General features: G+C 43.8%; 1 protein-coding gene across 4 annotated transcripts in view; it reads right to left on the reverse strand.

Annotated features, from left to right (window-relative positions):
- The window catches only part of LOC118411024 (methylcytosine dioxygenase TET3-like), a 45,816-nt gene extending 33,166 nt beyond the window's left edge, over positions 1–12,650 (reverse strand). For 2 of the 4 annotated variants that reach the window (XM_035813026.1, XM_035813024.1), the window contains exons 1-3: positions 11,988–12,650; positions 10,268–11,082; positions 2,246–2,302 (exon numbers count right to left, since the gene is read on the reverse strand). In XM_035813026.1, coding sequence (XP_035668919.1) covers positions 2,246–2,302; positions 10,268–11,065 — 855 coding nt within the window. In that variant the 5' untranslated portion in view covers positions 11,066–11,082; positions 11,988–12,650. Of the gene's footprint in view, positions 1–2,245; positions 2,303–2,502; positions 2,730–2,776; positions 2,923–10,267; positions 11,083–11,987 lie in introns of those variants that run through there. The other 2 variants (XM_035813027.1, XM_035813028.1) reach the window with 2 other exon arrangements.
- Between the last annotated feature and the right edge of the window lie 9,490 nt (positions 12,651–22,140).

Here is a 22,140-nt window from a genome sequence, read left to right on the forward strand (position 1 = left end):
AAAAGGACAGCTAGACCCTTTAATACAGGTACGTTGTTGGGGGAAAAATGAAATAAGACAGCTATGGTCATATGTCCACTGAATAGTGCAACATTTTTCAAGACATATGCTTTCAAAGGTCAAATTTTACATGCCATTTTTCTTAGACCAGCTTAGGCAAAACACACATTGGTCCTTTTGTTGAATTTTCCACACAAAACAAACGCTCCCCACTGTACAAAACAAATACCCCAGAATTTCCAACAGCCATGCAGTATAATTTCATGAAAATACCAGCAATATTTGCCACATATTTCCGATGAGAAATCTTCAAGCAGGGATTTAAACATGTTCTGGTTTGATGAGCAAAACCTCCCCTGAAAGTGGGGCACAGTCTGCATTAATTAGGTGGGGCCTCATCAGGGGGCTGTTTACATTATCAAGCAGTCTACTAAAGACCCGCAGCTGGGCAGTAGGCAGTGGTTTATGGCAGTTAACTAAAGATGCTCAGATAGGAGGGGCACTACCATGGCCTTTCAGACAGAAATCACCTTGAACAACAGGCTTTCGCGCCTGCAATATTTGTACAACATTAGAGCCAAGACAATAATGGCCTCCCCCGGGGCTCTCAAGCCCCCCAAAACACAAACAATGCCTGATCCTAGCTTCATTAGCACTTGTATGAGTGCCTGGATGTAACCATACTGCTTTTCTTTCCCCAGCAGCCTACTAATAGGAATGGGCAAGAGCATGTGCTATATGGCTTGCATGCCAGTCAATCATGGCCACCACTGTAACTGGGTCTCCATAAAAGTCACATCTTTCTATATTTGGATGGAAATATTACTATTCCATATGTCCCATGCCCCTCCTTTTTTCTATAACCTAACAAGGTTCAAGCAAGGTAGTTTTATAGTTTTGTCTAAAAGCAAGAAAAAGGCCAAACCTAACATGCTTAGGGAAGAATTATCACCATTCCCTGTGAAAGGACTTAAATATTCCATTCATTTACCACAATGATTACAACATGGTGGCAACAAAATTTTCTACCTTACAAAACCAGGTAGATTGAAAAGTGTCAATTCTTTACACATGTAAATGGCCAGGAAACGGAAGCTAGTCTGATTAGTTTCAAACCTGACTCTAATACAGGTCAACAATGAGTTATCTGCATTCCTAAAGCGGAACATGAAAATAATATGTTGCCTTCTCACGGCCACCACTGATCTTTCTGTACAGGGCTACATACCAAGAATGGTTGTACAGTGAGCCTTGGAGCATAGTAACGTTAACTACAATCCAGCAACTGAACAATACTTATGCCTTAAAATGGGTAAAAAATGGTTCACGGTGAGAATGGCTCTCATTGTGTCCGCCACCGTGTTGAAAAATGACTGTTCACCAGAAAGACAAGAGGCTTTTGTCGCAAGAAGTCAAACTGACCACAAAGAAAGGCTGACCTTGAAATAATTGGACTCTGCATGGCCAGGAAAAAAGAAAAGAAGCCGGGATTCACCACATGAATAAACAAGAAGTTCTGGCACAGGAATGGGAGCATAAGCAACGGTAGTATTTACTCAAATACCAGAAGAAAAAGGTATACAAGAATATGTTTGGATCACGCACACATTATGCAGTCCAACATAAAAGCTCTGAAAGCATCATTGATTTCAAATTACAAGGACTAGGCAAGCTTGCAAGATTGATGAGACATGCTGGAAGTCATCAATAAACAGCAAACAATTGGGCACAACTCCTCCAACAGAAGAAAATATCATACATACATACATTAATGTATAGAGTACTATAGTATATCATGTTATATATCATAGTGATAGTGTATTCTTCACAATAAATCTGCCATATTCTAAAGGCACCTTTTTTGGGAACCTTAACAAATGGAATATTCTATGTGTTTATGGAACATGGACATTGTTTTACACAACTCAGGCTTCAACAGTACATGCATGTGGGCCCCAAAATTATAAAGCTCTGCAGGGTTACCCATTCCGAGGGAGCGGGTTCCAAATTTATAGGATGATTCTCTACTGGTGAGTTAATTCTGTAGCAATTGTTGACATCTCCTAATCAGTATCTGTAGCAGATATAATGTGTGGGAACAATGATACTGGCTTACGTGCAAACATAAGCATAGGTGGAGGGGGGGGGGGGTTGTGGCTGTAGGGTCATGATAGATTACCAGCACGGTCACGAGCAATGGGAAAACTTTGGGAATAAAGGACAAAATTATACAGCAGGACAATACCGTTTTTGTCTGAGCCTTCTTTGTCCTCTGCTCCATGCCACTGCTTGTTGTCCCAACCTGAAAAGAGAAACAGACATTTAACACCGAAGGAAAACAGAAAATTCGGATGCACTATGGACACAATGCACTCTGTGCACAAGATGACCCTCCGTGGCACCATATTGCACTACAGCAAATATTTTTGCCTACACACAAAGCAAACACAACATTTCCCTTACACCTCTACCACACTAGAAATATCCAACAATCCTTTTTACCTCCTAACACAGGGATAAAACCCACAGATCCAAATTACAACTGCCTCTCCTGACTAATACGCTGCCACATGCCAGTGTCATGGGAAAATCCTTGGTGGGGCTTTGGGGGCAACCTTTCCAAGATGGCTACTGCCGGCCCAAGCACATCCCTCTGACCCTTTCCAGTGTATTAAGAGCAAACCACAGCAACCAACGAGGGCCCCACATCCCCACAGACACACTCAATCCCTTACAACATTCGGAAGGCACTAAAAATGCACCAGTTAAGACCTACAATTCACTCTGGCCTCATCTTCCGGCACAATGGCCCCGGCAGCTGTCCATTAATTTTCAGCACTCGGCTGTGCAGGCCACCATTATGTCAGCCAATACCCTCTGCAAATAGCCAAACAGAGAGCCGCGCCCTGATTGGCTGACATTTGTATACATTCCTTTTATAGGGGTAAGGAGAACCGTATCACCTAAAGCACATCCAGGAAGATGATACCACTCTATCTGGGGTAGATTTTGAGATAGAAAGTCCCTCTTTGAGGGATAGTTTCTGTACATTATGGTCTACTTACTTATAACACTAGATTTATCTGGCATGATAGGGATCTACCGTTATCATTTGTTAGAAGGGAAATAACATGTGCTAGAAGGGGGTCTAAGAAAAAATATCCGTAGCTATACAGCAATGGGTAGTAGGGGATTGTTCAATTCTCAAAAAATGCGAACAATAGTATCTATGCAGTATCAAGCAGGGTTATCACATAAAGAAGCAAAAAGATTTGGGTCATTTGAGGGAGGGGCAAATTGTCTCTCTCCAGGGAGGAAGAGGATAAGTAAGTGATTTGAATGCAGCTCTATCCATACAGTATCTAGCTATTACACTAAAATCATTTGGTACATACAGGGCTCGAAATTCATTTTTGGGATACTGGTGCACCCAGCTTAAAAAATTGGGTGCAGCAAAATTTTTTTGGGTGCACCACATAAAACAAGTACCATGACAGACATGGATAGAAATGTGAAGAATATGATGTTTTCTAGTATACTTTAATATCCTTACATATGTAAACCTAAGGAAATTTTGGGTGCACCCGTGAGTGAAAAAATTGGGTGCACAGGTCCAATTTTGGGTGCTCCAGGGTGCACATGCACCCAGTATGTCGAGCCTTGTACATATAATATCATATAAATAATAAAAGCTACTGACACTGTTGCTATGATGCTATATGGTTCCTATAGAAACTATAAAGTTGTAAATTCAAAAGCATGTAAGAGAACTTGAAGTCGCATCGACATAGAACTGAGTGGCAAATACTGCACAACTAAGTCTTGTAACAAATCAATAAAAAAAGCAATTCTTTTGGGGACAATATTCAAAAATTTTTAAGAATTTTTTAACAGAAAAATAGAAATGCCTACTACTTCTTCTGGTGATCCCACAATCATTTGTAATTTGATCGCAATTCTGCCAATGGCTAAATAAAGCTCTTATCCAAACTTATCTAATCTTATCTTACATTATCAATATATAAATCAAAATTTAACTTTGCACCTTTAATTCCTTTGTTGATAGTGACCCGGCAGTTGAACATTTCTATTGAGGAAATCTAGGAATCAAAGCCTCTCAATCAAACTTCTACTGCAGTACCGTTACAAGCTGCGAAGAGGCCCAAAATCTCATTAAGGACTCATCAGGACTTGCTCACACACAAAATATCAATACAATCCATCCGGGCCTTCTCGAATTATGCTGTTCGTCCGCATACATACGTAGATACACAAACATACAGATGTTACCAAAAACAATTATGCATCATTAATTAAGCATCACAGCAACATGCACAGCCTGTTTTCTCTTACTGTGGCCTTCCCTCTGAGACCCTTAGAACTTTTTCCTACCTTTGTTTACATCTTGCCTTCTCCGTACAATTAGAGAATGTACAAATAATCATATCCAGAGTGTACTATCTGTTTCACTTCCAATATTCAAAGACTTGTAAATATCTGCCTCTCAACTCCCTTTAGAAAAGTCGGTTGATGCCTGAAAGGTCAGACTCTACAGCCATTAAACCAGTTTCTATGTTTAGAAAGGTTGTCAGTAATGCCCCAGGACTTCTCTGGTGTTTAGTGTTGCTGCTGCCTTCGCCCTTACCAGTTGGGTTGGCAGGATGACCAAAGGGCAACCCCTGTCTGGGACTGTTCCACTGTCAACGCCGAAGGGGTGCAAGGTCGGAGGGCAAGACGAGGTCAAGGTAAGACTTGCCAAAATACTCCGCAACCACTCATCACGGAGAGAGTGTGTCTGTCTGGCATGCCTTGTTGGTTGTTAAGAGAACGGAGTGACAGCTTGTAGAAGTAAGCGTTGTGGGTTGGTCCAGTGATCACTCCGTTGCACGGAAAGTTACAACACTGTGCATTCTTGGAGGGTGGTTTATTCCCAGACACTACGTAGTACAGTGACTCTGCTTACATTCACACTACCCTAACAAGGAGACATGTGTTTGGATTGTTTTGTGGGACAGGTTAGAGGAATAAACAACCCAGTCAGCAACACAGAGTTAAAGAAGTTTTAAAAAAAACTTGCCCAAAACGTTTTTTTTTTTAAACTACAGGCCCAAGCTTACTTTTCACTGGCCAGGAAATTAAATCACATCATTCTACGCAATCTTATTTGCTGCAAGGAGATCCTTTCATTTTTCAGCAGAAAAAGCATTTAAGAGCATGTAACTGGACCAGTATCTACCTTCTCCATCCATGACAAAATCATACGCGATGGAAAAATCACACCAAATTGATGTCCCTAGAAATCAGGCCAAAGAACTTCCCTACTTGAACCAATGTATACGATACACAGACATCGCAATCAGTATGGTGATGATAGAACTTTCTGTGAGCTTTCTGTCAAGTCTAAAGTAAATGTTAAACCATACATTCCAGTTTGATGGGAAAGATTGTGATCTTTAGTCTTTAGACCTTAAGAAAACAACATTGCCTGCTATGGTCTTTTAAAGCTAAGAGCACTAGGAGCATTCTTGATAAGACGTAAGATTAGACATAAGATAAGACGTAAGACACTAAGTTTTATAATATTTCCCTCCTTCTGCACTGTATCCATGTGCCTGTTCATCTAAAGTTTAAGTCACGAAAAGATATCAACATCAAGAAGAAACAATAATAACAATAATAATAAAGTAATAACTGGCTTGGCTGGTAATACTTTGTGGTTCTCAAATGTACAAGTTAGAGCCTGTGCCAAAATAAAAATGACAAATAAGCAGCTAAGACTGCCAAACTAACAACTGACTGGCTTGGCTGGTGATACTTTGTGGTTCTCGACTGTACAATTTAGAGCCTGTGCCAAAATAAAAATGACAAATTAGCAGCAAGACTGCTAAACTGCCCCATGCCTGACTCCTTGACATTTGTGTTACCTCCAGTTTTACTCTGCATGAGTCCATCTTAAATGACCAGGTGCTTTGTTGTTTGTGCTTCTTCTGTCCATTGACCATTTTGCTGACTAAGAGAAAAGCTGCCTGCAAGTGCTATACCTCAGGGTTGTAACTGCTATGGAGACAGAAAAGAGGGTCTGCTTGGGGGGTCCTAACAACAATTTACGCTGAATTCAGAAGAACCCCCTACGTATTACGCTAAATCAAGGAAGGCAATTATGCTAAATTTGGTCGCCTCGCTACGAATTACGTAAATAAGACGGTTTTCCCTTCCCTACGAGTTACGGGAAATAGAAATAGGCTGCCTACGCCTTACAGAAAAGAGCATGCAGACCCTCAGAAAACGACCAGATCAAAAGGTCACCATAGGCAAACCCAGTGCCCTGCTGGTAGACAAGAAAACAAGAACTAATGGAGCACAAGAGTCTTTCAGCTACCAGCCATCACAATGGCCATCCAGCATTCATTAATGGCAGTTTCATTAAGGTGCTAAACTGTTAGCTGCTCTCTATTCAAGGAAAAGGGAACAAAAGTAAGCTGCAAATGTGCAATAGACAGAAAGACCACTTCATGGATCCCACTGAATGCTGGTAGATGTGGGTATTGCAAAGGGCCCGGCAAATAATGCCATTATCTATGACGGTGTATTCGCACTGTCTGTAGTTTACTTCTGAGTGTGTGAATTGTGTGGAAATTTGTATCAAAATGAGTTGCACATTTTCAATGTGCACATTGGTATTCTTAACTTTATGGGATTCTTCCCTGTAATTGTACAGGGAGGGTAATTTTTCAGTCAAGTGTCTTAGTAAACGAAGAATGAAACAGTGAAATTTCAAGCAAGCAATGCTGAGCATATAAAACTGACTCAGCGTGGCTGTTGGATGATGAATGAGTATCAAGGGACCATTTAAATGGTAAACTTTTCTTTTCTTGTGCTCAAGTCTCACCAAGCCAAGCAAAGGATCAATAACTCCACCTGTGGTTTTACTCGGAACTGCAGAGGAGCTGGCCTCTACTTTCCTACACATTTTCCCGCATTGACGTGGTGTGTAGCAAACATCTTCACGTTTCCTGATAAACAGCTTAGGTATCGGTCAGGATTCTTGGAGAGTGCAAGATGAAAATAAGCAGTAAAAAATGTGCGTGCTTAAAAAAAAACAGAGTGACTGAATAATTAATTGTGCCTACCGTAATTACCTTTAAAGCTTTACAAAGAAGATTTCATTTACAGAGATTGGCAAGTAGAATTCATTTACAGAGCTCAGGTCAGGACCTTTGCCATGCGGGCAAATGTTCAAGGGCAACCTACCTTTTGGCTGAGGTTGCCCAATGGACTAGCCTGAGTATCAGCCTTGTTAGTTTAGGCTTAGGTCCCAATTCCTAACCAGCTTTTGGAAACGAAAAATATGATATCAAAAGAACAAAAGACACGGAGTAGTAAAGGAAATGGTCATGAGCATATTTCGTGTATATTCCTTGATAAACACTTTTATTTTTCGTTTCTGCAATCATTCCGACCAGGGCTGGTTTGGAAATGCTTGAACCTAGTCCTAACTGGGGCTCCTTGTTAGAGGGTCTGCATGCCTTTTTCCGTTAAGCGTTACGAGCCATTTTAATTAACCGTTAATCGTCACCGAACCGCTCTAATTCAACTTTAATCGTTATCAGTATATTATTCGTCAAAGCGTTATTGGTCATTTTAATTCAACATTAATCGTTATTTGTTATCCGTTACCAAGAAATTCTTCGTAGCCCGTTATACCCACGAAGTCAAATGTCAGATAGAACACCTGAAAATGCAGGAAATGGCGTTTCAATGGGTCCAGATTTCAAAATTTCTCCGAGCCTCCCGGCCTTCGGCTCTGGACATGGTAGAATATGTTGCGGAAGCTTCGCCCCCAAAAACTTTAGCATTCATACAGATTTCAGTGTCAAACTTAGCTTAATTTCGGGCAAAAAGTACTCCTAGAATACAGAAAATGAGGTTTCTCCGGACCTCCCTTGCGACGGCTTGCGCCTTCGGCGATCACGACAACATGGCGAAAATATGTTAGGGGCGTGGGTCGTTGCACAAAAAACCTTTCCTCTCTAATAAAATGTCATTTAATTTAACTTTGTCTTACAGCAAAATTTGTCCTTCAAAATGCAGCAAATGGCGTTTCAGACGGTCCATATTTTAAAATTTCCCCGAACTTATATTGCAACGTCTCGTGCCTTCCGAGCTCAAAATGGTAAAAATATGTCGGGGACTCTGGGGGTGGAGGTCAAAGCTGTAGCCATGTGTAATTTGATGAAAATGTCAAAATCAACCTAGCTTAGTCTGTCGGCAAAATTTGCCGAAAAAATGCAGGAAAAGCATTTAGGAGGGTCTTGATTTTGAAAATTTCCCGGGGGAGCATACCCCCGGACCCCCCTGAGATGCGTTACGCCTTCAGCGCTCCATGTGCTGAAACAATAGTTCCATCCCCCCATAAGAAATTTGCTACCGCCGTCTCTGTGGCGGGCCGGGAACTCTGCCTCCGTCAATGTACAGATGCCTTGGACATTGTCCCTGTCCTTCCTCCGGGTTCTGGGCACCTTTTTCTTCTCACAATGTCATTAGTCGGATATTTTCACCCATTGATATAACTACTCCAGCGTTGTATGAATAAGAATGCACGTCAATGTTACTGTACAGTTATGCTTTGTAACTCTTTCTGAATTTACCGTTAAGCGTTACCAGGCCTCCTGAATTTACCGTTAAGCGTTACCGGGCCTCCTGACAGACATAGAGCCTGCAATTAAAGCACCATTTACATGGAATGGAGAAAAGCATGCAGGTGCCTCTAGCCAGTAAAAGTAAGATTAAGTATCTGTCATTAACATAATATATGAGGGAATGCTACAGTAGCCTTCTTTGCTAGTATAAGACTTCATACTTAAAACAACTTGTGACCTCAATTTCATTATAATCGATAAATGTTTTATGAGACATCACTTGATATGGTTAACATAATTTGACCAAGCTACTAAGTCATGAAACTCTAGATTTTATTGTAGCTCTGTATTGTTACAGTACCCAGTGGAGCTACATGTATTCAAGTTGCTGCTATACATTTCTCACAAGAGAATGTTTCTAACTCTAATAACTAAAACATTCCAATTTCAAAATCTAACTGAAAAAGAAGATGCATGCGTGCATGACCTATATGTAGGATCTGCCCTGTGTGACATTGACCTTGGCCCTTACAACAGTGACAGGTCTACCCAAGCAATCTGCTGTGAGACTAATGTCCCTTAATATTGCAGCTGACACATACAAATGAGCGGTTGAGGAGGAGAAAATTGCAGCTGAGAACAACATGCCTATGACTTAACCAAAAAACTAGAGTTCCACAACCTCATATCTTTGTCAATTGGCGTTAACCTTTATGAGTGACATATCACAATTTCCTCATTAATTCTGTAACTTAAGTCCTCATTTGCATATATACATCAGTTCATCATCTTCTCTACCCAAAGAACACAAGTTGTTAAAAAATATGACTTGGTCCCTGTAGTTCGCAAAAAGCAGCTAGGTGGCCCAATTGCAACCCTACAGCACTTACTCTCAGCCCCAAGAGCTATTGACCACTTAAAATCATGACCATAAAGCATGTCCAAAACACAAGATATCAAAATAGAAAGTTCTGCTAAGAAGAATTTTTAAGTCTTCGGTATGACTCAGGAGGGGGAACAAACTCATGACCTACAGAATGCAAGGTAGACACTCTGCCTACTTAACAATTGTATTGATGGGGCATATAGTATGTGACTAAGTATCTCCATTCATTGTCGTTGTCCTCCACAATAACTTTTATCACTTTTCTAAACATATGTTAAACATGTCACATTTCACATTTGCCAAGTTGCCATTCACCTAAATCACACATTATTCATGAGACAGGAAGTGACAAAGCAGTTTCTATCTTAAACTAGTGTGTTTTCTTCCAGTTACAATAGTACGAAAAGTCATTTTATATCTACCACTTAAAACTCATGACAATAGTATCCCCAGAACTCACGATATCAAAATTGGAAGTTCCACCGCAGTACCTTAGAAGGCTGCTAGGGACCAAAAAAGCTAACCATTAAGAGGATTCATCAAGACCTTTCCCCCAAACCAAACATGAAGACAATCCATGAAGGCCTTTTCTCGTTATCATGTTTGCAGACAGACACAAGGTCTGTCACCTGCCGACGCTGTAGGGCTGATAGGGATTTTACCATAGTCAATATTGACAAAAGGATCGGAGGCCGTATATATATATATACATAGACAGACATACAAATGTCTCAAAACCCACCTTTTTCTTGAGTTCCGTGCACTTCCTCAGCTTGCAGATCTGGTGTCCAGTCTTCCTGTTCTTGCAGCTGGAGCACTCTCCACAGTTCTCCTTCCGGGTGCATGGTTCGCACGCGCCGCACCTCTTCCTCTTCTTCCTGGGCGCCGACAGGACGGGGCTGCAGACACCATTGCTGCTGCCCTGATTGGTCGTCAGGGAGGAATCCTCGCTCCGCGGACTGGTGACAGACCTCGTGCTCTCGGAGTCGGGAGAAGACCCGGTGATGTCATCAGAAGAGGCCGGCGAGATCTCCTGCTTTACTGGCTGTTGCCCAGGAGAGAGCGCAGCATCCCTGCCAACTGTGGCAGCCACTTGGCCCCCTTCCAACTGGGAAATACCAGGGTCAGTAGGTAATGGGCACACCTCCATCCCACCTTTGTTTACATCCCTGGCCTTCTTGCTGCTGGCAGGTTTGCTCCGGTGCGCTCTCCTCACTTCCTGCGCGGAATTGGACTTGCGAGCAACCTTGGGAAACTTCCCCGTCGTCCCGTGACTGGAGTTCCCAAGTTCAGGGGCATCGCGTGTACTGTTCTCGCTCTCACCCCGTGTCAGACTCCCAGAGAACTTTCGACCCGCATTGAGAATGACTCTATCAAGGTGAATGGCCTTTTCCACGCTCCCTGGGGGCATGTCCCCCAGCAGTGTCCCCTGGGAGCCTGGTTCCTCACCTGTTTCCCCCAGCAGGGTCTGCCGGATGAGCGACTCCACCAGACTTTCTGTCCTGGCCGCCGGCTCCGGCCTGCCGTGGATGTCGCCCATGTCTCACCTCAGCGGACCTGGAATATAACCAACAGACGCACGTGATACAAAAGCCTGGGTATCAACTGCCAGTCAGCCGGCCCGCAGACCTGGCGCTCGGCCAAACCGTCTAGCATTCTGACCTCCGGCAAACAGAAGCGTGCAGAGGAAAACAATAAGCAGTTACTGATCGATCTGTGAATCAAGTCTGGTGGGGGACCCGGGGTCGCCTTTCCCACACGAAGCGCGCCGTACCCATAATTTATTCAGGCGGAATTCACGTCAATACAACTAATACTATCTCCAGCTGCATGGATTGGTGAGGACTGGTAATCCAACCGCTTCTCTTGCGCCCAGAGACTTCGATTTTGCGGCTTGCCTTACAAATTAATCGCCTTTTGCCGCGGCGAGCCGGACTAAAACGGCCTGGGCGGAAATTCATGAGGTCAGGCGGGCCAACGTTTTTCAGAACGCAAATCAAATCGTTTTTATCCACACAGTTCTTCTGAGTATGACTGGAAATCCTATGGTTTCAGATCACTGTACCGGTCGTCCGTCGGGAGTCTATAAAATTAAAATCTTTCACCGGAAGGGACGAAATGATGGGGCGCCTCCCTCTAATCTGTTGACGAATTAACAAGTTCATTTTAGAGACGCCCCTCTCTTTATACCTACTTACCGTTTATGGCTTCACACCTACTTGTCAACGATATCATAGCTGGTTGCGAAGTGTGGGACTGTGAAGAAAGCACATGCGTCGGGACACACCATGGAAAGCATATTGCACACCCTTCACAATAATACTCACGACTGTGTGAAGGGCCCGGAGTTACGGACTGCCTGGGCACGTGTCTTTTCCAAATTCCACAACAAAATCCGCGCCGCACAACAAATGGCGACTCCCCCTCACAATCTCTAAGACAAACAGGAAAACTTGACTTACAGCTGCGTGGCACTGTGCAGCAGCAGTTTGGCCGTATCTTTACTGGATCGCCGATATTCTGTCCGCGTTGTGGCCGCTTTAGTACACGAATATTGTCCATTGATAAACGGTCCTTCGGTGCGTCTTGTGGTTCCTATACAGCTGTCACTCAGAAACCGTGGGTTACTTTCGTCCCGGCCGACATAGCCTCCCCAAGGACAGACTGCCTCTTTGATTTGCTAGCACCCCTGGAATAACTGTGTACTTGTAAGTGATCCCACCGTGTCGGGGTAGTACACCAACAAGCCAGAAGTTACGACGCTGACGTCGCGTTGTCAACGGCGGGTCAACCACCAAAACGTTCCCTACAACAAGCAGGAGGTTATGCAAAGTAGTTAGGTGACACGGCACGTCCCTCCGGGGGGAGGGAACCATTGGCTGTCGCCGTGCGGTTTGCCTTTAGGATCCCTCGCCAATATCCGCCAGGATTCCTGCGACGACGATTCCCGTCAGTCGGTGACGTTCCGTGGAACCGTGAGTTTGGTCCGGAATGTGGATCGAGTCTCGTAGACGGCGAACCGGCGCGTTTCGTGACACAGACGACACGACAAAAGGCCCCTCCACTCTGTGATCGATTGCTGCCCTAATGCTAGTAAATCTTCACACCAGGCGGGCGGGCACAACTAACATGACCTCACACCAGCCAGCCCGGTCTCTTTTTTTTTCGCGCCATTTTCTGAATCTGCGTAAGGCACAGATTTAGTGGATATGTTGTTGATGAAGTACAAAGTAATGGGAAAGCTCTGTAAACTTGTTTACACAAGTTTTAATTTAAAAAGAGAGAAGAGACTCTGTAGATTTTAGATGATATAAAATGTAACCCCTTTACACCTATATTCAAGTTATCTAACTCAATGCATTTAGCCCACGTTGGACAGGAATATGCAGTAAAGGTCATTGTCGTTCACCGTGTGTGATGCCTAGTGGTACAATTGGCAGCAGGTTTTCTTAATGTTTCTGTAACAGGATATATTTATTACAGGGAGAGGTTGCGCGGGAGGCACCTTCTCGAACACGGGACCTTTCCTAAAGATGGGCAGCCCGAACCAATCGATGCCCTCCCCAGTATTTGAACCGAGTATCCTAGTATTGCTGCAGCCAGTTGAGCCACCGGGAAAACACTTTTTGGCGAAAATAGTGACCGGTCATGATATATCACTTCATCGTACGATGTGGAATTTTAATTCTTCTGTTGCCAAATTTCTTTCAAATGCTTTCCTCTTCATCAGAAGACTGGCAGTTCATAGAACTAGGATTTGTTTAAGAGTTAGACCAACAAGAAAAAAACAAGAAAAATCTGTGCAACTTTCGCAAATAAAAGCAGACAAATATACGTTAGCAACTGAATTTGCCATCAGCTTTCTTTTTTTTAAAGAATAAAGCCATCTAACGCCCACCGCCGGTAGGCTATGTATTATACAGTAGCAGTGACGTGTACTGTACACGATGACGTGCAGGGGTTAGATGATATCGCCCGATTTCCGAGTTTACAGTAAAAAGGCCGATCGCCCCTTAAACGATTGGTTGAATTATTAATGTCTGGGTCGTGCCTTCCCTTGAGGGACACGAAGTATCGCCTTATTTGCCCATTCGATACGTGTCTTTTAGTGCGTACGCACCGATCGATTTTCCCGTGCCGATCCCGGATTAATTATACGTCGCGGTCGATATGCACGTTAGCGCGTGCTTTCCTCCCGTTCGCACAGCTCCACGTGATTGCATGGATTGGAAACGAGTTTGTGTGGGTGGGGGTTGCTTATTCACGAGAAGCTGAAATCGACCTGCAGGCCGCTTCTTTAATATTAAAGTCACAAGGGAAAAGGTTAGGGACAGATGACAGACAACAGAGACGCATATTACTAGTATATCATTCAAGTCTTAATACATTTATAAACATGTAACATGACACATACCTACATGACACGTACAGAAACGCACTTTTTATCACTGCAAATCTCTTTTTGATTCATTTTAGCCATTGTACATCGATCCTAATTCAGTGGCAACACTCATATTTCCAATATCAAATCTGCTCATCTGGGCTTAATACGCGTATACGCAATCAGTGTGACCGCAAGTGAAAATTTGTCAACAATTTACAGCAAAGTTGTCGCAAACAGACGCGTCCAATGCCATGGCTCAGTGAGCTACCCGCTTTACGTCGAGTCACGTCAAGGCATTGGGTGCATCCAGTGCACGCGCCAGTCCGCTCGAATTGAGAGGATGTCAATGGGTTTAATCTAGGCTATCTGGCCATTTTCCAAGGACGCGAAGGCCCAAACGTAGGGATGCCAGTTTTACAACCGACCACGAATCAGGCTGGCGCTGGCGTTCTGCTTGGATCGTCGTCTGCGGGCGCTCATCATGGCGTGCGACTTTATGTGTTCATCTCAAGACTAACCTAACTGTAGGCTTAGGAAAAATAGATTATAGAGCAGAACGCCGCGCATTATGTAATTGAACTCTTTTTGTGCTGTCGCATGCAGATGTCTTTACATTTTTTTGTCTTAGGTACATGTACGCTGGCGGCCGCTTTTTGGGGGTTCATCAAGTCAGAAAACTATGTCAATATGCAGCTAATAATAACTGAGTAATATGGACTTATATTTGCGTACAAGTGTGGAACGTGGGCACAAGGATATGATCGTGACCAACTTTTCCATTTTATTCTTATTTACGCAGACCAGAGTATACGTCTGTGCTTACTTCTACGTATCATTGCCTATTTTCATAACGTTGTACAACGCTGGAAGTCGTGCCATCGGCTACCTCTTTACTTTATTTAGCATTATTTACGAGCTTGAATTCAAAATGTAGACGGACGTCGAGCTGAACTGTGAGGCTGTCAGCCCCCGAGAATAACATCATCCTTTTATCAGCAACCCAACGAGTCTGGAAGAGGCCACGATGGTCCAAGCAGATCCTACGTTAGCATAAGCTGCCATAGGAATAAAGTCGGTCTAGGAGTGTGTATGCTACCGGAGATCGCAAATCTCCTCTGGCAGCTTTTGATACTATCTTATGCTTCTGTGCGATCTGCTTGGAGATTAGACTATCGTAGCCTCTTCCAGACTCGTTGGGTTGCCGAAAAAAGAATTATGTTATTCTCGGGGGCTAACAGCCTCACAGTTTAGCTCCTGGCTCAAATCCTGGGTAGGGCATTCGGTTGGGGCCGCACCAGTCTTACGTAAGGGACGTAAAATGATGATTGATGTAGACGGTCGGCTCTGTGAGTGATAGTTAATCCATTGCGTGCCAGAGTGGACACGCAACCCGAGCTATTGGGGATATCTCTAGCATGTCCGCTCGTGCAAGTTATATACACTAGTGACTAGGGCCACAGCAAGTACATTTTATAAATTGCATCAGTAAATATTCGCCTGGCTTTTAAAAAAATAAGAAAAACATTTTTTCCTTTCCTGAGGTAATGAAACACATGCGAAGCTCAACGTATGCCACACGAGGTACTTGATATTAAGGAATGTGCGTTTTTGTGATATTTTGTATGACTATTGTTAGTACTTGTAACTGTGGGATGTTACTGGAAGGCTCTGTGGGGCAACGTCTTGCCTTTGCAAGAAAGGCAAAACAAGCTTCAAATGCTCAATGGCGCAGTGTAGACTTCAAAATACACAGTGAACGACCAGTGTCAGACAGACGGTTTAGTGTTATGTCAGCGGAGGTACGCAAGCGATCTTGCATGCAGTCTTGGTTCAGCGACATTATCCGGGAGAGCTATGACTCTTGCATCTTCCTCAACAAGACTCTATTTCAGAAACGTGGCGTCTGAAACGTAACCTGGGTGCCATCCGATTACCCTCCGGGGCTAACACTAGCTGCCTTAAAATTTCATGTTCAGCTGCTCGGAGTGGAAAGGAACGGAAGTGATCTCGATCCAGCTCACTGAAGAGCCTTCCAGTCACGGTCGTGACAGAGAGCACAGACACTACGTACAGTACTTACAGGTTCATTGTCCGGGAGAAACTCTACGACAAGCGCAATGAACAGTGGACCATGGACGGCTCAACGTCCCTTCCTAAGGACTGCAACCCTTTCCCGGTAGCGTGCATGTCGGGTGAGCGTAAGGAGCCCCTGTAGTAGTCGGATGGTACCCAGGCCACGTCAGTCGGACACCACATAGCATGACCTTGACCTTCGTCTTCCCAAGACCTACCCACATATCAAGCATCATCACAATCCATTCAGCATCACGGGCACAAACAAAACAGTACTTCCATTTCTACATGGAGGCAAAGGTGATGAAATGGTTTCGGGGTACAGGTTTGAGTTCACCTCGCTCACTATCTGTTGCAAAATAATATTGGATACCTACATGACTGAAAAGGGTCCGGAGTGATCTGTTTTCGCCAAAATCGAACCATACTTCCGGGTATGCTTCCGCTTCAAATGTGATGCAATTTTTTTCCATCAGAGTTATTTCCTGGGACACACGGCCTCTACATATGAGGGTCTGCAACCTGAAATTGATGAGACTCAATATAAACAGGTGTGCGGCCCTTTAACTGTGTACAGCTTTCTGGTTATCTACTGTATAATGATTGTGAACCGTCTTCGGATTCATTGCTCCCGTGGGCCATCAGGTTTCGGCAAGCAATCAGAATTTAGTATCTCTTAGAAAACTGCGCGTGGTTGTTGGGGAAGTGTGTTCGCCAGGAGCTGAAGTGTAAGCTATTTCACACCGATGTCCAGGGAAGTGAATGCCGTTTTAAGGCATAAACCATCACGAAGTGCTTCCAATTGACAATACGTCATAAAAAGAAATCCAGGAGATGAAACCAGCGGTACGAGAAAATATTTTCATGGCAAGATGGTGGGGGAAAATGTATATTGGAGACCAAAGTTGTCCTTCTAATTATCTCCATCACAGCTGAGGGTATTGTTTCTGGCATGTATGTGCGTGTCTCGATATGTGTGCGTGCGTATGTGTGTGCGTGTGCATGTGTGAGTGTGTGTGTGCGTGTGCATGTGTCTGTGTGGGGGGGGGGGTGCATGTGCGTTCGCGCGCTTTAGTGTGTGTGTCTGACTGTATGAGAGCGTGTGTGTCGGTGTTTCATGCCATCTATTAGTATAAGAATCTCTGAATATCAACATAAGTGTACTTAATTAGAGGTGTACGTAACCATGCATAGACCAAGGACATTATAAAGAAGTCCTTGCATAGACTATGTAAATGTGAAGTTCATCTGCATAATTGAAATATTTCGTGGAGGTATGACGACTACGAACTACGCGTCGTACATCTGCATGGGAAACCTTATTGAGGCTACAACAGCACGACACGTTGACATGTCACAGACAGCGACATTCAACAGTTCTGGCTGTCAGGGGGGGCTTTGGATCGTTCCAAGTCGCTGGAACACGTTCATTATGCGAGGAGAAGTTAAAATTGTCCAACGATAGTTTCCTTTTGTATCTGTCAGCTGAATCTTTTCAACAAATCTTGCTGTGACCGGTACTTAGCCCGTTGTGGCAAAAATGTCCAATAAAGGCCCTCAAATCACTATGCATTTGACGTTCTTTAAATCTTGGTGCTGCGCGCGTGCCCCACTGCCCCACCGGACGAGGTAACCGATCTCACATCGTTATGTCTACAGTTTGACGACAGCCTTAATTGATCAACGGCGAAGGGGCGGGGCCAACAGCGCCCACAAGTATGTGGCAAAAACCACAAACGTCTGCCGTGCTGATAGCAACACTGAGCGAGACTGTACAAGCTACGCGGCACCGGATTTAATCTGTTGCTGGTTAACTTGAGCACGATTTTCTACCTTCTCCACCTTTGCCGTACATTCGTCACGAGCTTATGTATATAGGTATACCGGAGAGAGTAATGTAACACAGGCGACGCACGTACAGCAAATCAGCATGCAGACGTGTAACGCCTACTACTTACTCACCTGGTCGATTTTTGGCTGCGGGCTGGTCGAGTTCTGTTCTGTTCGCTCACATCAGACAAGGCAGCCAGCCCGCACGCAGGCTCTTTCAGCTGTCACGCGATCGGAAATCTCCCCCTAACACTCACGCTACGTTCGTTCGGTGATCCATCCATCCATCAGGTGAGCTCTACTTCAGTACGCCGCCTGCGTCCCGTCACCTCTATCCCAAACGTCGGCGCGAGGCCGGTTCGCGGTCCCACAGGTCATCAGGCGGGGGTGATCGCGTGTTATCAAATTGATCGACCCCACGCACTCCACGCGGTACTTGGCGTGGTTTGGTGCGTGTCAATCCAATCCGTCCTTTTTGGCAGACAGGCCGTACCATTGTGACTTAATATAATCTTAAGGCAGATTTACCTGTGCCCGACTGGCTCCCTTTGGTCGGCTATACTCCTTGGCAAGCTTTTGATACTACCTAAAGCCCGCTTGCAGAAGAAGAAGAAATCTCTTTTCTTTTCTGGTACAATTTTAAGGAACTAATATCCCTCGCATTTAAGAGCAGCTACATCAGCCAGTACTTTAAAACAATGTACATAAGGGAATACCACAGTATTGTTTGAATTGCTTTCCACTAGGTTTTTTTTTTATGTTGCATTTCACATCGGTATGCAAATCTAATCCCTTACCATTTTATTCTACTTATGTTTTCAGGCATATCATTTAGTATTACGTTTTTTTATTTATCTTTATCGTTAAAATGTACACGTGTATTATGTATCGGTTATTCCTAAGTTGCTATGATTTGTATTGACAGGTATGCGTTGATTTTAAATTTCTCTTGTAATGTTACTTTTGTATTTTATTTGATATGTATGAACATGTACATGTATATCTGGGGGTCCCCCCTTAGGGCACATAGAAAAGCGTCAAGATAAAGTGATGCGGCGCCCCTGGTAAAATAGATAAATAAACAGACTAACAAACAAACTTATGACACCGGTGAATCTGCCTGGAGATTAAATTTCAAGCAAATGGCGTGAAACCGATCGATGTATTCTTCCCAACTGACTGACTGTAGGAAAAATGAAGAAACTCCCATCATTTAGTTTACCACAATGGAACTATAGTATTTTCTCATTCTCATCGATTTTGCAAATAAGGTCTTGATTTAAACAATTGATATCTATTGATATGCCCCTTTTAGTTAAATGTAATTTTGTATAATAAAATGCAGCGAATTTCATCATTAATCATTTTTCCAAAGCTGATAATTTACATAATTAGCAACCAATTACGTAAATCATCATTTGAAATATATACATGTCCAAAACCATGACGATCATTTTTTGTTTAACAAAACAGAAACAAAACGCGCGTACGGTCCCTGAACTTCCGCAAGGAGCCGCTAGGGTGCCCAATACCTACCAGTTATTGGTAAAGTGATAGCTCATTATCTCTCTACTAAATATTCAGATCCTCAATGTGTTTCCTTTCAATTTTGTATGTATAGAATAGAAACCGAATGTAGTTTCTACAAGATCTATGTTAGTTTGACGCAACAATCTGGCCTTGTCTCACATTATATACTATGTTTTTTTTAGTATTGCATAGCTAAGAATCTACATCTACTGTTACAGTATTAGATTAATGTTACTGTATAGCTAGTTGTCTTGTACAATATACTTAAGTTTGTCTTACATTGTAATAAACTTTGACTTGACAAAGCGGCCCCTGAACTTCCCGAAGAAGCCGCTAGGGTGCCCATCACCTACCAGTCATTGATTTCAAGTTGTAGCTCCTTGCCTTCTGGACTTGCCGTTAGTACGGATGAATTGTTTGGATTACACATTCGAGCCTCGCGGTTCCTGGGAAAGTTGGAGAAAACGAGTCCACAAACGGGTCGGTGACCCAGCCGTAACGGAAACGTCCCGTTCCACTCCGCACCCAACAAATCACCCAACCCCCCGTGTTCGGCCACTGTTTGGACTTGAACTTTGCTTGTTCCGTATAACCAGTAAACCGCCTTACAAACTTCTCTCAGTTCTGCAGTTTGTGATGTACATATGTATGATGTATAGCTGATGTAATTTTGTTCTAGTGCGATTAAGTGCATTTTTATGTGGAGGACCACAAGAACAAGAGCTAACAACATTGTTAAACTAAATGTCGATCAAAATAAAGTCATGTCAAGCTAAGCTTAAGCGTAACACCAGTTTTGTACAGTAACTAGAAGCTGTGTAAGACCGGGAAACAATGTTTGATCCACCCATACTCACGGGGATGGTCCCCTGCTCCTTTTCTGGTGATCGAGGGGTGGCTCTCTGCTGGAATGTTTCCTGGGTACATTTGCCCAATTTGTATTTTTTCAGCAACCTATGGAGCCTGATAGAGACCTCCATATGGACCTCATACGGACTTGTATATATACGCAAATGTGAACCCACCTTCAGGCAGTTCATTGATCCGCGTTGAATGCGTTACTGGCATATTGCCTAATCTCCAAGCAGAGCCTACGGTACCATATTAAAGATAGTATCAAAGCTGGCAAAGGAGTATTGCCGGCTAAATGGAGTCAGAACATACACACTTATAGGCCGGCTTCACTCCTCTGCCAGCTTTCGATACTATCTTATGCAACCGTAGTATCTACTTGGAGATTACACCTTACCACCCTTAGGCAATTCATTGATCCACGTTGCATGCGTTACTGGCACATGCTGGAACCGTACCCTGGGAGCCAGCCAGGACCGGGTAGCTAGCGAGTTTTGTTTGGGGAGCTAAGGCAGTCATGATCAGCCCGCCGATCTCACATAAGCGCTCCGGGGAGTTTAAGTCGGAAGGAGTTATCGCTACGGGAAAAGGGCAGGTGGACCTCATCGGGCTTAAACTCCTCGGGCGCTGATAGGAGATCGGGCGGGCCTGACTGTCTTGGGCCACCGAATAAACTGTCCTAGCTGCCCGATCCTGGCTGGCTCCCAGGGTACTGGAACCGTGGCATTACCCCTGCAATGGAAACGAGGCCCAGGCGTTTTAGTCCATTACACCACCTCGTCGACTACTCTATCGATCTCACGTGTACCACACGAGCCGTGTCGGACCCATATCGACCACGGGAAGACAGGGTTTCGATCTCAGACCCGATCGATTGGAATGATGACCATCTGTGCGTGCAATTACTGCCCCTTCCCTGCTGCGTGTACATTTGTATCGCTGAGTTGTTGATCCGTTTGGGTTTTTACGACTGGACATGTACGTTTTATTTTATTCCAGGCTCGCGAGCTGGGTGGTGATTACACGCAGAAGTCGTAAACCCTCCGGTGGTCAAAGGGGTCAAAGTGATATCAAATGTACAACATAGAATATCTGGGGTGGGATAGAAGAGAGTGGATAACAATTTTTTTTAAACGATTTAAGATACTCAAATTACACCGCAAGGCTGGCCGGAAAACATGTGAATACTTTTCAGAAATCTGACACAATTTAAAGATGTACAATGTACCACTTATGTACAATGTACAAAAATGTACCACAAACTATATTGAACAGCTGAACGATGATTGTTAAGATATGCTTAGGCACAGGTCCCGGCCAGGCTAAGCCCTTGTAGATGAACAAAAAAGTTTGAAGGTATGCAGGTCATATGGGGGAGCACTTCATTGTCGAATGGTCCGTGGAAGTACCCTTAGCACAATGACGCGAACCATTTTCAACGAGTCCTTGAACCACGAAAATAGCCCAAGCGGCACGTGATGGCAAGGCCAAGGACAAAATGGTGTGTTTCCGGTTTATACCCGACCGACTCTGGCAAAAACCTCTTGACTTCAGCCTGGAAAATAACATAGACAACATCTGTTTGATGAAACTTTGTATACTAGTAATCATTTTCATCTTCTCATAATTTCTGTTACAACCGAAGTTCGTTTACAAAGAACCAGGTCCCCTTTGTGTCGACACACACACACACACACACAATTGAAATATGATGTTGGAAATACCGGTGTCTTGATGCATTTCACTTTTATATACTGTATTTCTTCGCTCACTTCGACTGAAATCTGAAAAAAAGAATAATAAGAAATAAGAGAATACCATGTACTGACCAACTGACCCTAGTTGGGTGGTTTTCAGGACCGCAATAAGAAAAACATGAAATTTTTGCTAGGCCCAATCTAGGCACCCTCGCCTGGGTACCAATGTGTTATACTCGCTACCCTAAA

The sequence above is a fragment of the Branchiostoma floridae genome, chromosome 3 (genome assembly GCF_000003815.2).
Source record: "Branchiostoma floridae strain S238N-H82 chromosome 3, Bfl_VNyyK, whole genome shotgun sequence".
In the NCBI taxonomy this organism is placed as follows: Eukaryota; Metazoa; Chordata; class Leptocardii; order Amphioxiformes; family Branchiostomatidae; genus Branchiostoma; species Branchiostoma floridae.